Below are 25813 nucleotides of genomic sequence, written 5' to 3'. Positions count from 1 at the left end.
TTCATATTTTCTGACTCAGGAACCCTGTGAGTCTCCCTGCTCAGGGTTGAGTTTACAGTAAGCAGGTCTGGGTGCATGTCTGTGCACATTACTCAAATCGTTTTGATCCAATCCAGTTGCAAATATGATTCAATTTAAGGAGGCCCCATTTCTCCAACCTCTGCCAACAATCATCTGGATCCATATGAGAGGAGGACGGACCTCTAATGTGCACCAGTGTGACTGGATCAACTGGATTGTCTGCATCTGGACAGCAGCACTGTGTATTTAAGTGGGTGCTGATGCTCCTCACAGATCTGCAATCAAGGACCTCTGAAGAAGTGTGGATTTGATCAGCTGGAGCAACTGTTCTTCTTGAGTTCTTCCTGATGATTAGAATGTTTTTTTTGTCCTCCATCTTCCTCTGCCTCACCCTCAGTCACTCCAAACCCTGCATATCCTCCTCCAAAAATACAAATCCTTCTTCTTCAGCCTCCCACTCTATATTCTTTAGAATCTTCAGTCCCGGTATTTGCTCGTAAGAGTCTCTCCTCCTCATGTCATCGTACCATCGTCACTCTGTAGCGTCTGAGAGCTCGTACGTTTAAAGCCGTCAAACTTTCCATTCCACCTTAAGTGTATGAAGACAGTGGCAGCGCCTTGGGAGGGACTCCGCCGACCTCATCCACTACGACAGCTTTGCCCACATTGCTAGCATACGGCACAAATTAAGATGTGAAGTCACTGTTTAATAGCCTCGCCCAGTGGTGGCGTTCGCCAAAGGCTTTGCCATGACACTCTGGCAATGAAGAGCACGAAATGTCCAGAGCACGAGCCCCTCCCAAATGTTTCACTGTCAATCAGTGTGAAAGCCGAGCTGGTTTGCAGCCCCAGAATGTGTCCCACAGGCCTGATGTCATTTTTGTGAGAGTCACATGGTTCAGGTGGCTGCCACCGCACATCACCCATAATTCAGAACACACACTAGATCCTGGCTGCGTTCCTCAAACCACATCACCGAGATGTTACTTAAGAAGCATTTAGACTTTTGAGCAAAGCAATCTGAGCACAGAATATTATTCACTCTCATCAGCCCTGTACAGACTCAACGGGTTAGCTTATCCTGCATGAGTCTTATAACTGTGTCATGCCATTAGCGGAAGTGGAAAATAGAGCCGGTGTTCCTCTACAGTAGCACAATCCAGAGCATATGGAGACACTGAAGTGCCCATTTTTGTTTGAATGGTGAAACCAGCATACCTGGTACCAGGCTGACTGTCATAGCTGCCAGAAACAGTGCATCATACGTCACCAGTCCACCTTTGGGGCTACATTCCAGATTTTCTCCCTGACCCTTATCCAGAATCAGTGGTGCTATTTGAGGCATAGCTGTAGATGGTTGTCTGGTGTGATCTTCTCCTGGAGGAGTTGGTGACCAACTACAAGATTCCCAACGATGCTTTGTCGTATAACATTTGAAACAATTCTAGAATTAAAACCAACTTCTTTCTTCTTCTTTGTCTTTTGGCTGTTCCCGTTAGGGGTCGCCACAGCAGATCAATCGTTTCCATCTCACCCTGTCCTCTGTATCTTCCTCTGTCACACCAACCACCTGCATGTCCTCTCTCAGCACATCCATGAACCTCCTCTTTGGTCTCCCTCTTCTCTTCCTGCCTGGTGGCTCCATCCTCAGCATCCTTCTCCCTATATACCCTGGGTCCCTCCTCTGCACATGTCCAAACCATCTCAATCTCGCCTCTCTGACTTTGTCTCCAAACCATCCCACCTGAGCTGTCCCTCTGATATGTTCATTCCTAATCTTGTCGATTCTTGTCACTCCCAAAGAGAATCTCAACATCTTGAGCTCTGCCACCTCCAGCTCTGCCTCCTGTCTTTTTGTTAGTGCCACTGTCTCTAAACCATACAACATAGCTGGTCTCACTACTGTTTTGTAAACTTTCCCCTTCACTCTTGCTGATATTCTTCCTTCACAAATCACTCCTGCCACCTTTCTCCACCCACTCCACCCTGCCTGCACTCTCTTCTTCACCTCTCTACCACATTCTCCATTACTTTGAACAGTTGACCCCAAATATTTAAACTCATCTACTTTCACCACTTCTACTCCTTGTAACTGCACTATTCCACTGGGCTCCCTCTCATTCACACACATGTACTCAGTCTTGCTTCTACTGACTTTCATTCCCCTTCTCTCCAAAGCATATCTCCACTTCTCCAGACTAGACTCAACTTGCTCTCTACTCTCACTACAGATCACAATGTCATCTGCAAACATCATAGTCCATGGGGACTCCTGTCTGATCTCATCTGTCAACCTGTCCATCACCACTGCAAACAAGAAAGGACTCAGAGCTGATCCTTGGTGTAATCCCACCTCCACCTTGAATGAGTCTGTCATTCCGACTGCGCATCTCACTGCTGTCACACTATTCTTGTACATGTCCTGCACTACCCTAACATACTTCTCTGCCACTCCAGACTTCCTCATACAATGCCACAACTCTTCTCTTGGCACCCTATCATAAGCTTTTTCTAAGTCCACAAACACACAATGTAACTCTTTCTGTCCTCTGTACTTTTCCAACAGTATTCTCAGAGCAAACATTGCATCTGTAGTGCTCTTATTTGGAATGAAACCATATTGCTGCTCACAGATCTTCACCTGTTTTCTAAGCCTAGCTTCTACTACTCTTTCCCATAACTTCATGCTGTGGCTGATCAGCTTTATGCCTCTGTAGTTACTGCAGCTCTGCACATCACCCTTGTTCTTGAAAATAGGAACCAGCACACTTCGTCTCCACTCCTCAGGCATCTTCTCACTTTCCAAGATTTTATTAAACAATCTGGTTAGAAACTCTACTGCCATCTCTCCTAGACATTTCCATGCCTCCATTGGAATGTCATCTGGACCAACTGCCTTTCCACTCTTCATCCTCTTCATAGCAGCCCTCACTTCTTCCTTGCTAATCTCTTTTACTTCCTGATTTACTCTCACCACATCATCCAGCCTTTTCTCTCGCTCATTTTCTTTATTCATCAACTCTTCGAAATATTCCCTCCACCTTCTCAGCACACACTCCTCACTTGTCAGCACATTACCATGTGCATCTTTTACCACCCTAACCTGCTGCACATCCTTTCCAGCTCTGTCCCTTTGTCTGGCCAATTGGTACAAGTCCTTTTCTCCTTCCTTACTATTCAACTTCTTGTACAGCTCGCAATATGCCTTTTCCTTTGCTTTTGCCACTTCTCTTCTCGCCTTACGCCGCATCTCCTTGTACTCCTGTCTAATTTCTTCATCTCTCCGACTATCCCAAAACGTTTTCGCCAACCTCTTTCTCCTTATGCTTTCTTGGACCTCTTCATTCCACCACCAAGTCTACTTGTCTTCCTTCCACTGTCCAGATGTCATACCCAGTACTGCCCTAGCTGTCTCCCTCACCACATCTGCAGTACTCTTCCAGTTGTCCAAAATTGCTTCCCCTCCAACTAGTGCTTCTCTCACCTGCTCGCTAAATTTCACACAACAGTCTTCCTCCTTCAGCTTCCACCATCTGATCCTTTGTTGAGCTCTCACTCTCTTCTTCTTCTTTACCTCTAAAGTCATCCTACAAACAACCATCCTATGCTGTCTAGTGACACTCTCTCCTGCTACCACCTTACAGTCTGTGATTTCTTTTAGCTTGCATCTCCTATAAAGAATGTAGTCCACCTGTGTGCACCTTCCTCCACTCTTATATGTTACCCTGTGCTCCTCCCTTTTCTTAAAGTAGGTATTCACCACAGCCATTTCCATCCTTTTTGCAAAATCAACTACCATCTGTCCTTCCCCATTCCTATCCTTGATACCATATCTACCCATTACTTCCTCATCACCTCTGTTCCCTTCACCAACATGCCCATTGAAGTCTGCTCCTATCACCACTCTTTCATGCTTGGGCACACTCTCCACCACCTCATCTAACACACTCCAGAAATCTTCTTTCTCCATCTCACAACCTACCTGTGGGGCATATGCACTGATGATATTCATCATCACCTCTTCAATTTCCAACTTCATACTCATCACCCTGTCAGACACTCGCTTAACCTCCATCACACTTTTAACATACTCTTCCTTTAAAATGACCCCAACACCATTTCTCTTCCTGTCCTCACCATGGTACAACAACTTGTACCCACCGCCGATGCTCCTGCTCTTACTTCCCTTCCACTTGGTCTCTTGCACACACAATATGTCTACCTTTCTCCTCTCCATCATATCAGCCAGCTCTCTCCCATTACCAGTCATACTACCAACATTCAAAGTCCCCACTCTCATTTCCACTCTTCTAGTTTTCTTCTTCTCCCGCTGTTCGTGGCAACGTTTTCCTCCTCTTCTTCGTCGTCTTCGCCCAGCAGTAGCCCAATTTCCACCGGCACCCTGTTGGGCAATAGCACCGGTGGTGGACGTTGTTAACCCGGGCCGCGACCGATCCGGTATGGGAATTCGATTCTGAGTCTGCATAGTTGGGTTGGCTTGTTTTACGCCGGATGCCCTTCCTGACGCAACCCTCCTCATTTATCCGGGCTTGGGACCGGCACTCAGAATGTACTGGCTGCACACCCCATGTGGCTGAGTTTGCTAGATCAAAAATGATTGTTAGAGGACTCATGGAAGTGCAAGTTAATTTAACTTTATTAAATACAACCCTGGTTCAATTTGTTCACATTCAACTAATGCACCACATCCTAGACTTCCGATTGGCATTTCATGATTTGTAGCAGGAATACCAGCCTGGATAAGAAGCAGGACATAAATGAATGAATGAAGGAATAACTAGAAGCACTCAGAGTGCAAACCTCCGCCAAGGTCACGGGGTCACTGACGCCGTAACATCTACACACCGTGGAATCATTCAACCTAAAAAAGCGTAACAATGATGTTTGCTCAGTAGTAAAAAAAGTTTCATCTGCTGTGATTGGATAGCATGTATCCTTAGCGCTTGGCATCACAGTTTATTGCAACTTGCACCTTTCCAAGAAGCTACTGTCATCTGAGCACTGATATTGATACTGCATGTGCTTATAGACAAAAACAAATGAGACAAAATTAAATTTATTATTCAACTAAACTGCAAATATATGAATTTTTTAACATTTATGAAACACTTCTCTAAACAAGGCCATAAGTCACTGACCCTAAAGAGATTCCCTCCTTGGCACAGTGATCTATTTCTTTGTCTCTTTCTCTAAAATTGTATATAATAATCATTAGATTATTAAGATATAAACAAAAATAAATGTAAGAAATATTACAATTTGAAAACAAATGCACCCAAACGTGATGACAGCTGCAACTGCTTAATGCTAACTTTTAACATTGAAAATGCCATAGACATGCTAACGCGTTATCATCGGGATCCGGATCCAGATCACCACTAAAATTTAATCACTTGTTCCTCTTGTCATTTCCAACCACTCCACAAAATTTCATCAAAATCCATTCAAAATCTTTTGAGTTATCCTGCTGACAGACAGACAGACAGACAAACAAACGCGACCGAAAACATAACCTCCTTGGCGGAGGTAACAAAAGAACACTGAAACTAAAGAACTATTTTATAGAAGCTTCCCCAAGCGTGAGCCTATAAAACTAATTTACAAGCTCCATCGCTTCTTCTAAAAGCTGCGAGATGAACTACTACGACCCATTTTCATAAAAGACAGTTTAAAAATGGTGAAGAAAAGCATTTTTAAAGAATCCTTTCATTCTACTACTGTCCTACTGTTAGATGGCTGGTTATTAGTTCACGGGCCAAACAAGTTTTCGGTACCACTTAAGGCAGGGGTATTCAACTCGATCCAGAAAGGGCCAAGGGGGTGCAGGTTTTCTTTGCAACCACCCACTCCAGCAGGTGAATTCACTGATTAATATCACTTTGAGCAGATGGAATCAGTTAATCAGTGGTTGCAAAGAAAACCTGCACCCTCTTGGCCTTTTGTGGAACGAGTTGAATCCCCCTGCCTTAAGGGGATGAAAAGACACTTGGAAACCAGCTTCAGTGTACCATGGCCTACACAAAAATGTGTAATAGCTATAGCCAGGTAGGGGTCAATGAAGGGTTACACAGGGGTCAAAATTTTAAAATGCTCCATTCATATTGACAATTATACCACATTATTTGTCTGATCGTGAAGATTCCAAGAAGGTCTAGTTTGGACTATTTATGACTGAATGTTCTGAAGTTATGGGGTAAAAATAGCAAGAATGGGGACAAAAGTCATTTTCAGTGTCTACACAGGGGTCAAAAGTTAAAGTTGCTCCAATTTTGGTAAAAAGTGATGCAAATTATTGGTTGAGTTAATCAGGTTTTACGAAGAAATAGTTTGCACCATGTGCCATGTTTAGTTATCACGTTACAGGGTGTCATATGTCATAGAATCCAATGGACATCGACTTTGTTTGACCTTTACTTCAGACACCAAACATTCAACACAGTCAAAACTATTACATTTATTAATCCTATTAGCTCAAACAATAATCTGCATACATTTTTTTTTTACTGAAATTAATTGGAGCAACTTTAACTTTTGACCTCTGTACAAACTGAAATTGACCTTTGACACCATTCTTGTTTTTACCCCATAACTCCAGAACATTCAGTCACAGATAGTCCAAACTATACCTTTTTGGAATCTTTATGATCAGACAAATAACATGGTACATTTTTAATATGATTGGAGCAGTTTTAAATTTTGACCTCTGTGTAACCCTTCAATGGCTACACCTAGCACCCTGGGATGGTTATCATACATTTTTGTGTAGGCCATGGTACGCTGATGCTGGATTCTAAGTGTTGTTTAGTCCCTTTTAGTGGCACCAGTGAGACAGGCTCTAATTGGTACCTGGCTCATGGACGATTTGGGCCTTGGCAGAACAAAGCACTCTGAGTAAACTGTAAGAAACACTTTTAGTTTTAAATGTTGAGTGATGTGCACTGATGTGTTGGAGTCACCTTGAAGCTGAACTTGATGTTGTAGCCGGAGCGGCGGATGCGTACCGTCTCCAGCATACCTGTGTAACGCAGCTGCCTCAGCACCAAGGCATCGTTAAATCGTAAAGGCAGCTGATGGAGAAAGACAGAAAGAAAAGAAAGTTAAAGGTAAAAGAGCAGAGAAATGTTTGAGAGCAAATGAAAAAGCAAGAACGCAGTACCTTATTGGCATTGGAGCGGATACACTTGACAAAATAAGGCTCCGACTGACCCAGAGTCTCCATGAGCTTATTGAGGGAAGCCTGCAAAATGACACAACATGACTCACCCAGGCTGAACACAAATGCACTGAAACAAACCCACAAACATGGAGTGTTTGTTATCTTTTACTGTGCCACTAAAAAGCACATCTGTGGAAGAATATCTGGTTTTGGGAGAAAATAAAAATGGAAGCCTCATCTTTCCACAGGTGACTGTTTTAAGTCAGCATTCTGCGGTCCACATGAAAGAACCGAGCCGCACAGGATGAGGGCAGTGAGGTCATCGCCGTGCAAGACCCTCAGAACACCACGTGTGGAACCTGAAGTGGCCAATCACATGTTGTATTCTGGGCACTGAAGAGACATGCTGCCTGAAAATTAGTGATCAGAAGCCCAGAATCTCAAGGTTCAGCCTCAGAACCTGTTTTGGTTCTGAGACACCAAATGGTGCCAAAACAACATGCTGGATTTATTTTGACATAAACAAGTTCCTGTCAGAGCCGCCACATTTAAATATACGAACTCCGGGTCCTGTGATGACATCAGAAAATCATCTGGGATCCACCCAAACCTCTAATCACAAATTTAATCCACTTGTGAAACTAAGACTAAGTTCTTCCACATACACCAGATCACACATGTGAAATGTGGTCAGATTACTTCAATCCCGTGGCCTTGTTTTATTACTTATTTTCATTGTCATACTCAATAATAATCATAATAATAATGTATTATTATGATTAGAGACAATCAAACTTTATTACAAAAGGAAAAACCAAACATATATTAAGCTGGATAAGACTTTAAATGTATTTAATGTCCTCACCTGCAGGATCTTCACAGCTCACACTTTAGAAATTACTATGTTATGCTATTTTCTATGAAAACAAGAGTTTTTAATCTTTAATGGCGCATAAGTGGAGAATACCTAAAGCGTACAGCAGCGAGAAAACGTCTGTCATAAGACTTTTCTTTCTTTTGTCTTGAATTTTGAGACACGGCCGTGTGTGACAGCTGCGTTTGTCTGATTCAGGGTAATCGTTGTGCAGCGAGACTCGACGCACACATTGCTGGTTGTGTGTGCACGTGAGGGTGGATGAGACCTGGAACTGTGCGCTGATGCTGGGTGGTTTCTTCTTCTTGTGGAGGTGAAGCAGAGACTTGGTGATGCGATCGTGTAGGGTCAGGTTGCTGAGGTACTTCAGTGACTTGACGTTCAGTAAGTGCTGCAGACGTGAAGCCACAGTCAGCCACAACAAAGTTACACATCAGAAGCCAGTCCTACAGTTCACACACACTCTGCACGTACCTTTGGAAGAACTGGCTTAGGTTTGTGGTTCTTGTTCCTCCTATTAAAAAATAACAACAAAACAAACATGAATAAAGAACTTTGACCCCGAGCTGGGACGCTGATCTGACAGCGGTGGAACAACTACGGACCTGGATCCATCTCAGTGTCAGGACTGTCCCAGGACCCATTCAGAGAACCACAACCACAACAAGACTTTGTCATCGTCAAAGTGACCGTCGTGGTCAGCTTTACTGGCAGACCCCAGTTCACATAGAAAACTCAAAATATGTTCAGAGATAAAGGAAAACAAACCAAGTTGGTTTAATCTGAATATTTAATAAAGTGTCCAAAGTTACTGAACAACAAGAAAATAAGATTTGTCACAAAGGCTAAAATTATAGACATAAAATGTACATGTGACATTTATTACCACATTTTGATGAATTTACAGTAAATCATCACGTTTACAGACAGTTTTCTTTAGACAAGGCATTGAATGTGTCTTGGACTTTATTTACGTCAATCATTAAAAAATATGAAAAAAAAAGTCAACAAAAAAAAGTCAACAGACTTGTAAAACTGGTGATTTCCTGTAAATTCTTCAAAACATGCCAATAACTGTCAAGTGCATATTTTCTGTCTGTAGTTTTTTATTCCAGTCGATGTCATTTTATTAAACATTCAGATTGAATAAAGTTGGCTGACTCTCTAAACAGGGCGGGGTGTGACTGATTCTGACCAGCACACGTGTGCGTGTGTGAGTGTTCTGGTTACTGACATGAGGATGTTGTGCGCTCTCTCCAGGAGCTTGCTGCTGGTGGAGTTGACAAAGATTCCATCTTCTTCTGTGGTAGAGTTGATGGATGATACGTGGCTCTGTCGACCGACACGCCCTTTCCAAGGGAGGCCCGGAGAATTCCTTTTCCAGTCGCAGACACACACAGATACAAACAGACAAACGTACAGTGAGTGTATTTCTGGTATTTCTGGCTGCTGAACCTTCAGTAACCGCGTCCCACAGCACCAGTCTGCCCTGTATGTTCATGCAATCAACTATCGCATCATCATCGTAAACCAAAGGTAACGTCGGCCTGATGTGAAGTTTTCTGACAGCTGATCAGTGATGTTCCTCAACGCTTCACGCACACACACTCACCTCTACAAGACAAACATGACACACGTTCCCCTGCAGAATCGATCAACGATTCACGGTTTTCACACCAGCACCGACCTGAATTCTAATTACGGTTCATATCAGACTCCTGTTCTGCACATTTCCCATCTCTACCAGCAGCTGACCAGCTAAGTCTGCTCTCCACCGGCTCTCCACCAGCTCTGCACTGCAGACTGAGCCTTTAAACCAAGTGTTGCACAGCAGAGGTCCCTCAGAGAACCTCGACCACACGGACATGAAAGAAGAAATACCACCAGCAGGGGGAGGTATTGCCATGTTTTGACTGCGACCAGAGAGGTGAACAGATCTCTGTGGGCAGGATCCCGATTCACTAAACAAAGAAACACATGGTCAGTCACTGTCCAAACCATGAACCAACACCACAACAGGTTGTCCCAGAGAGCAGAGGCTGGACAAAAATCACCAGAAAAGCAAATGTGAAATTAAATCATTTCACAGGGAACACTTTTGCTCTTCCTGCAGATCAAGTAGTAGTTCCATCCACCTACCTGAAGGTGTCAGCACAGCGTAAATAATTGAGAGGTCAGACTTGCAGAGAAACACTGATGGAATGTTTGTCTTTTTGATGCAGTAACTAAGTAAGTAGTACGTAGGTCCTGAGGCTCCTTGGTGCCAGTGCTCAACTCCGGACTCTGTAACATTAAACGGATGACACTTTATGACTCCCCAATGGATGGGACGCCAGCCCGATGCCAGTTACTTCCCCAGGCCGGTACCCATTTACAGCTGGGTGGACTGAGACAATGCAGGTTTAATTTCTAATTCAAGGGCACACACAGGTAGCATGAGTGGGATTCAAACCCAAGTCTACATATTGGGAAGCCAACATCTTTACACACAGTCCACACAAAGCAGGTAACTAAATAACTGCAGTAACTAAGACCAACAGAATTGATGATATCTTAGGGGAGGTGATGTCTAGTGGTTAAGGTGTTGGGCTTGAGTCCAAAGATCATGGGTTCAAATCCCCGCCTGACTGGAAAATCACTAAGGGCCCTTGGGCAAGGTCTTTAATTCCCCTATTGTTCCTGGTGTGTAGTGAGTGCCTTGTATGGCAGCACCCTGACATCGGGGTGAATGTGAGGCATAATTGTAAAGCGCTTTGAGCATCTGATGGAGATGGAAAAGCGCTATATAAATGCAGTCCATTTACCATTTCTATCTGCATTTACACGTCACCCTGAACCTGCTGCTGATGACCAACTGTTTGTTTTTATTCCACAGTTCAGCAGGAGCAGTCAAACCTTTCCATCACATTTCCTGTCCTCTGAATGCTTCTGCTAGACTCCACACACACACACACACCACACACACACACACACACACCACACACACACACACACACACACACACACACACACACACACTTACTTGTGTGGGACCATTCCCAGCATGCAGACACACACTGACCCCACAGGAGGCAAAAAACAAAAAACAAAAACAAAAAAACAAACTCCACTGCCCGACACATCAGAGGTTCCCGACAAACCCCATGAAGTCTTTGCTGAAGACTTGTTTCTTTTCCCCGGCTTGTAAACCAGACAAAGTTTGAAATAGCTTTTTTTTTTTCATTTCCGTCTTCTTTGTAGTTTTTGGTGGCTTTGACCCTTTTCAGTTTTAGATTTTATACTGGATGTACATTTGTTTTTATTTTACATTTGAACAGCATTTTGGGCACAATTTGTAACTATAAATGTGCTTTATAAATGAAAGAGACTAAATCAAAATGTGTCTGGTGATGCCGATATCTGAATAGAAGGAAAGTCTGAGTTGGTCCCGGTGCTTCCTGTCTTATGGGGTGGTTGCCAGACGTCAACACTAACCAGTGATCTAAGGTGACACCTGGATGTCTTTGACACTCGGTCTCTTCGGAGGATCCTTGGGTATGACAAGTTGATTGAGCGGTTACTTAGGGAGAATCAGACTAAGCGTACTGTTCGAATTGCGAGGGAATATCAGCTGCAACATTCTGGACAAGTGGTGCGTTTCTCTGTGAATGATCCAGCGTGCAGATACCTCAGTGTTTGAGGACCACAACAGGTGCAGAAGGTGAAGCAGACGCCCCTGTTTCACCTGGCTGCAGCAGAGAGATGGTTACGCTGGGGATGGATGAGTTATATGCCTGGTTTGTTGCCATCCAGATCTCCAGGTGATTCCACAGTGTGGTGGATGTGGAAATGTGCGTTGCCCGGTGCACGCTCCCAGACGTGAGTAAATCCGATAAATTCCACAACCTGCACTCTGCGAGCGGAACAAAAAGTCCTTGACAAAGCTACAGAAGAACGCCCAGATTAAACGCACAAAGCAGCTTCCTGTGTGATGGACATCTGCCGTTATAATGTAACTGTGTCAGCCAACGACCAGTGTGTCAAGGTTTAATGAAAACGTGCACAACACAAACAGTCACACATTAAGCACAACATCTCTGTTTGCATCCTTTCCACCATATAAAGGGAAGTTTGTCCCAGAGTGCTGAGAAGTCTGTAAACTGCGAGCACAACCTGGCTTTGTGATGACTGTTTATCCGCAGTGTCTCACTAAGTGGCTCATGAAGCTCGACACTGTCCTGTTGTTGCTCCCGCGGCGCTCCTCTCCACTACATAACTCTGACTTCACAGAGGAAGCAGCTGCACAGGCCCCTGGTGCTCTGCAGGATGTGGGACAGACAGCATGCCTGTGAGAGAGGCAGAGAGGGATGCACAGACTCTGCCCAGTGCAGGGATCAAATCCGTGCAAGTGTCAAGGAGCCTTAAGCCACGCCAGGTAACAGCTATTAGCCGTTCTGTGCTACAAGAGACGGGTTGCTAATCTCACAGAGGGCTCAGCGGGCTGTACGAGAGCAGCATTTCATTACTCTTCCTGCGGGTCTGCGTGCACAGTTAAAAAGTAGATGCGTTACTTTTCTCTTTTGTTAGTGTGACCATAGTCAAGGGTCACCCACTCAGTCTGGTCTGCTTCAGGTTTCTTCCCATAAGAAAGAGTTTGTGGTTTGGCGCTGTGTAAATAAATTGAAGTTATTTTTGGTCTGGCTACATGTCTCCTGTATTTTAAGAAACACATTCACAAAACAGTTAATTACATCCGGTATCACGCTCAGCTGAAATCATGTGTGACTAACGTGAATAACATGAAGGATTTGTTCACCAGAAATGTGTACTTTAAAAAAAAAAAAGGAATAGAAGGAAAACTAGAAGGTGCACTTGGAGAATAGAATCGTCTGCCTGGCAACAGCAGCCAACCACGTTAACGTTTTGTCTGATTTATATTATAATAAAAACAGACATCGTTCAGTTGTTGACTGTTGTTCGGATCCAAGTAGACATTTTAAAAAAGATATAGCAACCCGAGAAAACTGTGATGGCCATTTTTAGGTTGTTGTGATCTATATCTGTTTTATGTTGCTCAAAGATTTATAAAAGTAGTAAAAAAAAAAAAAACACACAGGTTGACATGAATACATAGTTTGGAAATAGACTCATAGAAGAACTGGTACATTCTGCTGAACGCACATCAACAAAAGATATTTTATTTTAGTTTCAAATGTACGAGTTTAGAACTAGCAACCTCTATATAGTAGAGTTCTTACATTAAAGAAAGTAAGCATCAACCACGACGTGTCTGGGCTTAATTTTGCTTGTGTCGATTAACTGGATTAATGTGGCTCTGTGGATGTTCTATTTTTAGCTTGTGACCTCGCACCGTGTGCCTCGTGGTAGAAGAAGCATGACTACAAAAACACGATGCACCCTTACTTTAGATTTGTCTACAAAAATGAAATCATATTACACAGATAAAATGCTACGTGACATTGAAAAGTAGACAAAAATAGAATACTGAAAATTCAGATTTCAAATTTTGAAGTTAGAAGGTTTATATTTAATTAGTTTTTGTGGCTGATTATTCAGGATCAGATACAAAAAATAAGCAAGTGATACTTACCAAAAAAAAGAAAAAAAAAGTTATGGTTGCCGGAGGACAACCAAACTCTAATAATTAATATGGCGTTCTGTAAAGTGGGCGGGTCTTAGAGGTTTTCTATGAAAACCTATTTGTGCTCAAATTGGAATATGTCTGAGACAGTGTTTTGGGATGTCCGTTTTAAAATCCCGTCCCGACCCCTTGTTTGTGAGGATTTGCTGATTGGCTGAGTGGAGCCACCTGCCCCCCCCCCCCGAGTCTACTTCACTCTGCCTACCTCAAGTTAGGACTCTACATTTACATATACATTCATTTTTTCCCCATTTTAGACCCCCCCCCGGCCTTTCTGGCTGGTGAGGAATAATTAGATAATTACTATGATTGATAGCATAGCTAAAAAAAAGCTGCCATGGTAACCAGGGGAAAACACTGTTAAAATTAATACTAAGGAATAAGCTGCATCCTAATACTCAGAATGTACGCTAACGCTGGTTAGGAACCTGTAGTACGTACTAAAGTAAAGGCCTTGTTATGCTTCTACGACTCCTTCACTCCGCGGCTATGCAATCGCTTCAATGCAGTTGTGAACATGTCGAAGTTCTCCGTTGTGGTTAGCGCATTGGTGGGTGTCGCAATGCAATTCATCACGAGCTAGCGCGTTAGCTCGCACGCCAGAGAGGCTGTTCAAAAATCATTAACTTTGTGTGCGTTTATAGTCTTTCCACGACATGTTGTACAGGTGGTTGTACTTTTTTGTTTTTTTTTCCCAGGTGGTCATACTTTTGGACTTCCGTTGCCCAACGTTTCTGTATTTACATCACACTTGAAATGTAATCGCCGGGCGCACTGCCAACACTTTTCAATATGGCGGTGATGTTGAGAGACGAGGCAGTGAAAACAGAAAAGTGACATTACAGACCAATCACAGCCCATGGCATCTCCGTCGTCTCGACTTGTAGTTACAATTATTGAGAGGTACACATCGGGCTACGGAGAGGGTTCGCGACGACACAGAGAGGCTCGGCATGGATACGGAGTTGCGGATACGAGCAGCGGCTTTAGGGAGCAAGTTGTGGAGACAGAAGTTAGACACACTATGCTGAAGAAAGTCCACTTGTCAAAGCTTCTGGGCAGTGAAAAAACTTCAGACAGTTTCACACTCAGAGACGTTAAGCACTCGCGTTGTCTTACCGTGGTGATTTCTCATTGATGCCGTTGCTCCCCTGCAGGTCTGACAGCGGCGTTCGAGGACTCCGTCTGGTCACACCTGATCACGAGCAGACAGACTGCATCATGTGAGGGAACACTCGCACCATCACACACACACAAACACTGACACAAACAATACCACCCTTCAAACCCGGCCCCCAAGCACAGACGGAAAACACTCCTGACACCATGTGACACTCCAGTGTTAGTGCCATCAGGAAGTCGGGACTTTTTATTAGAAAATGATTTCACGCTCAACAATTTCAGACTGAAACAAAGATGTGTAGTGTTAATTGTGAGTTTCTCTCGTTAGTGCTGGTACAATCGTGGTGCCGAGGAGTTATTTGTTTAATGCAGAATACACATTTCTTTCGAAGGATCCGAATGCGTCCAGTCATTTTTTTTTTAAATTACGTTTTACAATTAAATCTGACTCAATATTCTCAAAAACCAAATGCACATGAACAAAATTCAGACCTCAAATGTTTTTTAGACATCCATGCAACTGCAGAATTTATTTTTGGCACTTTTGTGAAAAAATAAAATAAAAAAAACCCAGATTATTTCAAAAATAATAACTTTTTTTTAAATCAAAAGTGCATAAAACAGAAGAAAAGCCTTAATCAATTATATTGGTGTGACAACCTTTCGTCTTCACTTCTCCTTGGTATGCTTGCCGCCCCCCCACAGGTTTGGGTAAAGGTCCAGGAGGACCGAGGACGGTTATTTGTGACTCTTCATGTAGTAAAACATGGAGATGTATTCACTAAAACAATAGCCTGTGAGTCCTGTGCTGAACACAAACTAAAGGCGGGTGGCGCTCTCCATCACCAGCTGTCCGTCCTGTAGAGGGCAAGCACCGACACCTGCTGCTTGCCCAACAGGACTGAGTCAGGATGCTCGTGCAGGGTCATGCATGTAAAAAAAAAAAAAAAAAATAGGTGTGTAAGGGATGCAAGCAGCAGCGCGAGAGCTGACCAGGGTGTTTGATCCCTGACAGACACAGGGTTAGCAACAGAATGTCTGAGACACACAGCAAACAAAACAAGAACAATATGCATGCAGGTGCACGAGCGGCTCGAGGGAAGCAGAGGGAGCAAAGACCAACAAACATCTCCTCTAATGACACGTTTAAAGACCGAATTCAAAAATGATGAAAATAAGAAGTGAAATGTTGTTGTTGGACATTATGATTCTTTGTCTCGACACCACCTGGAGTGCAGTGTGTTGGTCGGACATCTCCCTACCGATTCCCTCGTTGTGTTTACTGTACAGCCTTACTGTAATTCTCCTCTTTGCACCTCTGCAGGATCTCTAAGCTCCTCTGATGCACAGGGTGGCTGTAGAAAGCTAAAACTATCCACACTTTTCAAACTGCATAGGGAGCAGCATCATCATGCCCTTGGAGAAGCAAAACAGCAACAAAAGAAGAAGAAAAGAAGATAGAAAGACAGAGAAGAGAGAAACGACAGATTAGATGGCAAAGAAGAAGAAGAGATGCAGTTGTTTTTCTGGACAGATACCTGTGCAAGACATTTGGAGAGAAGAAGACTGAGCTGGCATTCCAAACTGCAGCGGCACCGTTGCAGAATTTTCCTCCAAAGTGTTTAAAAAAAAAAAAAAAGCCTAACACAAATTCCATATTTTAAATGAACTCTACAGTCAAGTTCAAAAGTATGTAGACAGTGACTGTTTTTAGAATTTTGCTTCTGTACATCAAAATGGAGCTGAAAAGAAATAGTCAAGATGCTCTTGTACTGGAGATTTTCAGGTGTAATTCAAAAGGGTTTATCAAAAAATATCACATTTAGTAATTACAGCTGTTTTAATCCACTGTTCACTCATTTTCAGAGAACACAGATACTCGTTTACAATTAATATCATACATCACTTTTACAGCTAGTTTTATTGAGACAAGTCAGGGGATAGATACATGAAATTCCCAAACCACCGAAATATCAAATCAATGAGAAAAAAACAAATAGTTCGGCACTTTACAGTAATTCTCAAAACTGAGTGGCTGCATAAGAGGGAGGCTAGTGAGGAAAGCCACCAAGACACCCAGACATCTCTGAAGGACTTACAGGCTTCTGAGGATGTAACTGGAGAAATTGTGATAAGTGCAAATTAATCTACCAGACAGCATCATGTCATAATGTAACACAGAAGAAGTTTCATACAAGAAAACAGATCAAATCTATGTAGGCCCAAGTGTTCCATGTGCCTCTTCGCAAACTACAGCTGAAATTTTCCATCTTATTTCTAAGAAAATCCTTCTCTATTCCACTGCATCCTGAAGCTGTATAATGGATGATGCAGCAGGAAAAAAGTCACATGATGCTCACTGACTGCCATCGCAGCCATAGAAGCCAATAACTCTGGGTGTCTTCCTTCACTAGTCTCCTATGTGCACACTCACTCAAGTTTAAGAAGTGCCTACAGTTCAGACAGATTTATCATACAGCACCAGACTGTTTCTTAATCCTTTTAGGATGATGGACACGCCAGCATATCAAATTCTGTTTTTGCTTTTTAAATCATGTTTCTATTAATAATCAGCAGCAGAAGGTCACAGACAGATGTCATTCAAGCACTTCCTGAAACTCTTGTGTCACCTCTAGTTTAAATTCCTGTTCTGGATGATCTTTGGTTCACAGCCAATTCTACAGCCGGGAGAAGGTCAGTTGGGTCTGTCTCTCTCTCTCTCTTTCCGCCTGCAACTTTAACACGCTCACTCACAGTGCACGACTCTGTTCAGGAGTGAGACAAATTCATACGGCCACGAAAACTAAATAAAAATTAAATAAAATGGTCCTGTTGGCCTGAAATAGTTTTTAAGTTTTATTTAGTCCTACAGACACAACGTACCATCATGAAAAACATGTAGATGGATTATTTTCTTTTCCAAGAGGTACAAGCTCCACTTTTGATCCAATGGCAGATATTTATGAACATTTCTACATAGAGTGAAGACAGATAACATCTCAGTAGAAATGGTGAGTGATTTTAACATTTATTTATTTACATTCTTATACAACTGCCTTCAAATATGACACTACTGTTGCAAGCCAAAGACTTTGATGACCCCTTTTCTGGCACCAAACTGCTCATCCACATGAACAAAGGTGTATTTTCAATCAAATTTGAAGAATTTTCTCAAAATACATTTCTTTTTTTTTTTTCAAATTAGAGCCAAAATATTTCTAAATACAGTGTTCCAGACAAATACGTATGTTATGTACAGATATGTAAATATGCTGAAAGCTGAGATTTATCTGAACATTTTGAAATGAACCCATGCAATTACCATACATGGGGAATTACTGAACCAATGGTAAAATCAAGAAAAAAATCATTTGGGACTCAGGGGATAATAACTGATATAAAAGTTTAAGACCCAGTCAGTGACTTGGAATGTTCATGTATCCATCCTCTGACTTGTCTAAAGAAAACTGTCTGTAAAAGATAATAGTTTTATTAACAACAACAGTTAAAATAATAATGACATCCACATCTCGATTGTTTCCCTTAAACTCTTGTGGTGCTGTAGAGATGCACAACTACAAAAACTGTCACTGTTCAACCACCTATGGATCTGACTTTGTTTTAAACAAATGTGGTTTAGCAGTAATACTCAGAAAAGTAATATAATCAAGTAGGTATGTATAAAAATATTTACTGTGTCAGACACGTCAATGTCTAAGTAAATGCTATGTGAGTGTTGTTGGAGATAAGTTGCTTTGTGTTAAATATCTTCACAGCTTGAACTGTTTGAAACAACACTAAGATGATACTAAGGATTAGCAAAGGACAAAAGAGACTGTATCACAATATCTAGATCACGTGTGTGCAAAGGACAAAGAAAGTGCAGGAAAAAGTTGAATTCAAATGATGCTTTAGAAAGTGTTGACAGAACATCTGACAGGAAATCAAGTAGAACTACAGCAAACTCCAAGTCAAAGAATGCACTCAAATAGAGCCAAAGCACATACTGTACACAAAGATAATGAACTACATGACAGCACTACACACACATATCACAGAATAGTAAAACACAGCAAGAGGTAAAGCTTTCTAAGACGAATAAGAGGGTGATATGTTACCTGAATACGTGAGGATCTATAACAGAAAACTAAACCTGTTTACTACACATGATCATCTAAACACACCTTCTGTTATGGGTGCCAACTGTACTACTTGGTTCCTCGACCCTTTGTAAACTAGACTTGTTAAAGACCTGTGGTTATTACTGGACCCGTTTTTGTTGAATATAGTAAAGTTCTTATACACCGTTAGTTTTAACACCGCCATTTTTAAAACTACTTTAAGAAGTCTAGTCTGAGCCCACGGCTGTTGACTTTTGACTCATTTCTACTTTATCATTTTCTCTGGAACATCATTGAAAGCGTCATCGCAAATTTTTTTTGTGAGTTATACATGATGGTCACTAAGGTGATGAATGACGTGCTACTTTATTCTAATCAGTTCTGTTTAAGTTGATTTATTATTTTTAATCACTGTGGTAATCTTTTATTTGGTGGTTTAACATTGTCTTTGTAACTGTTAGGGTCTTTTTTTGCACTTTGAATCTGTTTCCTCAAAGTGCCTTATAAATAAAATATTTTATTCTTAAATTTTAGAGGAATAATCTGCTTTTTATCTTTTATATCATAGTTTTAGTGTACCTGATATCCAGAGACTTCAAAGTACTTACAAAGCTGAATAATGAAGCTCGATCTACAGTATTAATTTACCTTTTCTTCTGCTGTACTACAGGTTTTTGTTCTTATTATACTCACATACCACACAAGGATGAGTGAATTCAGTCCTTATCATTTGTTTGTATGTCCTTGTGTGTATTCTAATCTATTCCAACCCTGATAAATATGCTGCTTCAGAATTCTACACAACAGAGACACGAATTCCATTGATAACGAGAGCAACATAAAGCGTGGCATAACTCTCCACATGTATGTTAAGTGAATGTGTGGTTTATAGTTGAGGTGTTAATGAAGTCCAGAAAACACATCTATAGTGAGAGACTGGTGCGCTAAAGATGGTACATTGTATTTGTATAGCAAATTGGTATGTGGTGTATTGACCCCCATTTTCAAAAAGATACTTCTAGCAATACAGCACCAAAGAATGGTTTCAATCAGGTGAGGTGTTTTTAGTTACTGCACAGAAACACAAATGAAGATGGCACCTGTAGTGGCCATACTGAATCATGGACAACGGGCATTTTCACAAAGAATCTTCCGCTAACTTCCTCCAATACACCACCAAAAAATGGTTTCAGTCAGATGAGATGTCCATTAGTTATTGTGTGGAAACAAAAACTGATGCCTGTGCAGGGTGAAAACATAATGACTCCAACTTCATTGAGTGGGGACAGCAAAAAAAAAGGACCACAGATATACAGATGGAGATATTTTAGAAGGTTTAAATTCAGATTATCTGACGTCTACCTACATTTCACACTTTGCACAGAAGTGTGACAGTGCAGTGAGCTCACAGAGAGGGCCAACACAATCTGACAACATCTATTTTGCACACGATTTGCTGGCATATTTAACATAAAGGTTTACTGCAAATCTTCTCAAAAAAAAATATGTGACAATCAGAGTCAGCTTTCATATTCACAAAATCATCTGGTGTGTAAAAGCAGCTCCTCACAGACTTATTCAGTCAAGGTGCCCTCTGGTTTGTGCAGCAGGCACATTAATGGGACAGGAAGTGATGTCATAACGGTGTGTATGGTATGTACCTGTGGACTCCACAACCTCAAAATTGTGGACACTCTGGCAGGCGTCCGGCCCCTGTGATGTTCCACCAACCAGTCATCGCTAGAACTTGTGTCACGATGATGCGAGCTGGTATTTAATGTGGATCCTTCCCTGAGTATTTCATAAATATAAAAGGTCCTTCTCAAAGGAACAGAATTTTATCTGCAATTTAACGTTGTGTTCTGATTAAGCTCCAGCGAACTTTCTGTCAGCCGTTTGAAAACCATCTCATAATGTTCCAGCAGAATGTGCATCTGTTGAAGATTAAGCTGCTGCTGAAGCACACTGTGAAAGCTGCCCTGTGACTGTTTATAAGTAGAGGACGTGTTGACAGCTGACAGCAGTGCAGCTTCTTAAAAGTGACGTACAACTACTGTTAGAATCCACAGTCACTGGCCACTTCATTAGGTACACCTATGTTACACCGTTACAGCAAATGATCTCATCAGCCCATCACATGGCAGAATGTCTGTGCCTTTCAGCACAAAGACAGGATCAAAGAGATCTGCTGAAGTTCAAACATCATCAGAATGAGCATCAGCTTCAGACGTCTGTTTCAAAGTTTGGTGTACATAAACAAATCAAATGTACAGTAGTGTTCAGAATAATAGTAGTGCTATGTGACTAAAAAGATTAATCCAGGTTTTGAGTATATTTCTTATTGTTACATGGGAAACAAGGTACCAGTAGATTCGGTAGATTCTCACAAATCCAACAAGACCAACATTCATGATATGCACACTCTTAAGGCTATGAAATTGGGCTATTAGTAAAAAAAAAAAAGTAGAAAAGGGGGTGTTCACAATAATAGTAGCATCTGCTGTTGACGCTACAAACTCAAAACTATTATGTTCAAACTGCTTTTTTTAGCAACCCTGTGAATCACTAAACTAGTATTTAGTTGTATAACCACAGTTTTTCATGATTTCTTCACATCTGCGAGGCATTAATTTTGTTGGTTTGGAACCAAGATTTTGCTGGTTTACTAGTGTGCTTGGGGTCATCGTCTTGTTGAAACACCCATTTCAAGGGCATGTCCTCTTCAGCATAAGGCAACATGACCTTTTCAAGTATTTTGACATATCCAAACTGATCCATGATACCTGGTATGTGATATATAGGCCCAACACCATAGTAGGAGAAACATGCCCATATCATGATGCTTGCACCACCATGCTTCACTGTCTTCACTGTGAACTGTGGCTTGAATTCAGAGTTTGGGGGTCGTCTCACAAACAATTTTACTCTCATCAGTCCACAAAATATTCTTCCATTTCTCTTTAGGCCAGTTGATGTGATCTTTGGCAAATTGTAACCTCTTCTGCACGTCTTTTATTTAACAGAGGGACTTTGCGGGGGATTCTTGCAAATAAATTAGCTTCACACAGGCGTCTTCTAACTGTCACAGCACTTACAGGTAACTCCAGACTGTCTTTGATTATCCTGGAGCTGATCAATGGGTGAGCCTTTGCCATTCTGGTTATTCTTCTATCCATTTTGATGGTTGTTTTCTGTTTTCTTCCACGCGTCCCTGGTTTTTTGTCCATTTTAAAGCATTGAAGATCATTGTAGATGAACAGCCTATAATTTTTGCACCTGCGTATAAGTTTTCCCCTCTCCAATCAACTTTTTAATCAAACTACGCTGTTCTTCTGAACAATGTCTTGAACGTCCCATTTTCCTCAGGCTTTCAAAGAGAAAAGCATGTTCAACAGGTGCTGGCTTCATCCTTAAATAGGGGACACCTGATTCACACCTGTTTGTTCCACAAAATTGAGGAACTAACTGACTGAATGCCACACTACTATTATTGTGAACACCCCCTTTTCTACTTTTTTTTTACTAATAGCCCAATTTCATAGCCTTAAGAGTGTGCATATCATGAATGCTTGGTCTTGTTGGATTTGTGAGAATCTACTGGTACCTTGTTTCCCATGTAACAATAAGAAATACACTCAAAACCTGGATTAATCTTTTAGTCACATAGCACTACTATTATTCTGAACACTACTGTATATGTGCAGTTGTTTTAATTGTGATGTGTGCCATTATTACGTTCAACTAGTAATAATTGTGGATTAATTGCTGTATTTTTGTTTGAGGTAATTGGGTGTGAAGATGAATTGCCCTTTTAGGGATCAATAAAGTTGTTTGAATCTTGAATCAGAATGTGGGGAGGGAAAAAAAAGCCAATTAAGTGACTTTTAAGGTAGCATGTGGTTTGGGTGCCCGGACGGTTTTGTCTGGAGTATTTCAGAAGCTACTGATGTGCCATTTCTACCCAAAACCACCTATAGAATCCTTTGAAAATGATCCCAAAAGGACAAATCACCCAGTGAGCAGGAATTCTTTGGGTGGAAATGCCTTGTGGATGGCAGACGTCAGAAACAAAAGGCCAAACTGGTTGAAGGTGACACAGAGGCACCAGGACCTCAAATAACTACTTGTTATAGTCAAGGTCTGCAGAAGAACATCTCTGAATGCACATGTTAAACCTTGAAGCAGCTACAGTAGCAAAAATGACACTGAGTGGACAACAGGAGATTTGAAAATGTTGCCAGGCCTGAGGAGTTGGATTTTTGTTATGAGATTCAGATGGTAGCATCAGAATTTGGCATAAACACCATTAAAGCCTGGCAGTGCCCTGCCGGCGTGATGCTGAGAGAGTCTCAGCACCTTGTTGGATCTATGCCATGAAGAATGAATGCAATTAAGGTACTTCTGGAGGGAAAAGGGGGGTCCAACCTGCTACTAAGAAGGAGTCCTTAACAAAATCATGAATGAGCGTTTATTCTTAAATCACCCGTTTTCCATGTTGTAATCTGCTCCGGTGGAATGTTACACCTCCAACTCAATTGTCTGCTGAGAGTTGCTGTTACTGTGGGTACTGACCAGTTTTCTTCTGCGTATGTCTCTTCCCAGCCTCTCTGAAAGCCACCAGGGCTCTAAAGTAGGCTCGGAGCACCGCCCAGCGGAAGGTGGCCGACGGGTCGATGCCGATCAGCCCGCAGATGAAGGCGTTCTTGCTGCTCTTTAGCAGAGCTACAATGTCTGGTCTCATGTGGTCCGTGTTCTTCTCTCTGAAGTCCTGTGACAGATTAAAAAGAGCACATAATGACGAACTGAAGAGCTCGTGGTGAACTCTGATGCACCACATCGATCCCAAAATCAGCTTTTTTTGACCATGTAATATTTCATAGACGTGTCTCCCACCTGCTGGATGCTGGAGGGATTGTGGGAAATTATGAACAGTTGTGGTTCAATTTCCATGTATTTTGTCTGCCACCTGCTGAACACTGGGTCAGTGTGGCTCCACCCACTGACACGTCCATTCACATTAGCGTCAGCTACTAATTTAAGCTAGCATATGCAAGGAGGAAGATGATAATGCAAATAACATGCTTTTGGAGGGCGGTATGCATTTTCAGAGGCCCGACGTTCACAGCCCAGGTCGCCCAAATGTGAAAATGCATACCGCCCTCCAAAAGCATGTTATTTGCATTATCACTTTTTACTGAGACACAAAACACGTAACGCGTACATAAAAAGTTGGCTCACTTAACTTTTGTCGTGTCGGCTGGCATGTGCGCTGCTCTCCAAATTCAGCAGTGCGCCCTCATCAAGCTGGCTGCTTTAGCTGCTGTTCATTGTCGTACTATCCATGAGAAAATAATCCAGAATATCCAATGGGACCAACACACACTTCTCGCCTTTTCATCTTTTCCTCTGAAGACAGTTTTTTTCCCCCTCTGCGGACAGTTCTTGGGCTGCGCGCTATGACGTCATTTGTTTACGCACAGCGGGCAGGTATAGCCAGGTAGCGTCAACGTTAATCTATGATACCGGCCTAGCAACGCCCTGGTAAAGTGATAATAATGCTGACTATGTGAGAAAATATGGGACAAAATATACAACAGGAAGGGAAAGTAAAACTGGAATTAAAGAATTAGAAATACAGAATAGATAGGACGTGTGACTAGGGATAGTGCCAAACCATTCACTGGTATTGCCAATTAGTAATCGCTATCTTGTCAGACTGTTCTGGAACATTTGAGGAGACTGCCTGAGTCTGCACCAAAAGGAAGAGATGCTGAACACTGGTACCTGCTGGACAGTTCACAAACAGGCACCCGTGTCAAATTATGAAGTTCATATTTAAAGGTGACAGTTCCTGCAGGTTCTATGTGTGTGCAGTGGTACATATGTTGCTTTTCAACGTAACATATGAATGCTTTTATTCATGACAGTATCTGTGTAAATGAAGGTTGACTCCTGCACAACAGGTGACCGTTTAAAGGGAGCAGTCAGCTTTTATTTGAACTCATTGGTTTTACACTCCAAACAATTTGAACTGATTGACAAACCATGGAAGTGTTTCTGTAGAATTCCATCGACGAGCTTTCTTTTTGCTTCTCCCTTTGTGGAGTTTCCACAGACGACTCCGTGTTTATCTGCATGTTGACTGGGCACAAGTTTTACACCCGATGCCCTCCCACAGGCAACTGTGGAACTGGGTGCCTTCTTGTTGTGAGACAAACATGTTAACCAGTTCCTAGTTTAATTGGTTAAGAATGTGCAGCATAACCTCACATTCCAAGGTAGAAATTTTATTATCATTTTGTGGACCACAAGGTTTCCCTGATTTGCCCACATCCTGACAATAGGAAAATGACACCTGTGTGTGTGTGTGTGTGTGTGTGTGTGTGTAGGTGTGTGTGTGTGTGTGTGTGTGTGTGTGTGTGTGTGTGTGTGTGTGTGTGTGTGTGTGTGTGTGTGTGTCAAACCAGGATTACACAGAATCACTGATTTAATAACAGCTGTGTCACTCCGGTAAACACTGAACACACAGTCAGTCAGAAAGTCCTTCCTGAGGATTCATTTTACTGTTGAACAAATCCAGTGCTCTTAGTCACTTTAAAATGTTAATAAACCTCAAACATGAATATTTAACAAAGGAAAAGTGAGTTTTGGCTTTAAAATTTTCTTCCTCTTTATCCAGAGACGGGTCACGGGGCCAGCAGCTCAAGCAAAGCCGCCCAGACCTCCCGATCCACACACACCTCCCCCAGCTACTCCGGGGGAACCCCAAGGCGTTCCCAAGCCAGCCGAGAGATGTAATCCTTCCAGTGTGTCCTGGGTCTTCCCCGGGGCCTCCTCCCAGTGGGACGTGCCCGGAA

At 42.2% G+C, this 25813-nt stretch overlaps 1 protein-coding gene across 1 annotated transcript in view; it reads right to left on the bottom strand.

Annotated features, from left to right (window-relative positions):
• The window catches only part of myo9aa (myosin IXAa), a 133713-nt gene that overhangs the window by 59731 nt on the left and 48169 nt on the right, over nucleotides 1-25813 (bottom strand). Inside the window, 8 exon segments of the mRNA XM_034163999.1 lie at nucleotides 6999-7109; nucleotides 7199-7279; nucleotides 8341-8463; nucleotides 8547-8586; nucleotides 9307-9447; nucleotides 14833-14908; nucleotides 16132-16251; nucleotides 23529-23724. Coding sequence (XP_034019890.1) covers nucleotides 6999-7109; nucleotides 7199-7279; nucleotides 8341-8463; nucleotides 8547-8586; nucleotides 9307-9447; nucleotides 14833-14908; nucleotides 16132-16251; nucleotides 23529-23724 — 888 coding nt within the window.

The sequence above is a fragment of the Thalassophryne amazonica genome, chromosome 2 (assembly GCF_902500255.1).
Source record: "Thalassophryne amazonica chromosome 2, fThaAma1.1, whole genome shotgun sequence".
Classification (NCBI taxonomy): Eukaryota; Metazoa; Chordata; class Actinopteri; order Batrachoidiformes; family Batrachoididae; genus Thalassophryne; species Thalassophryne amazonica.
This window is presented reverse-complemented; position numbering and strand designations above follow the sequence as displayed.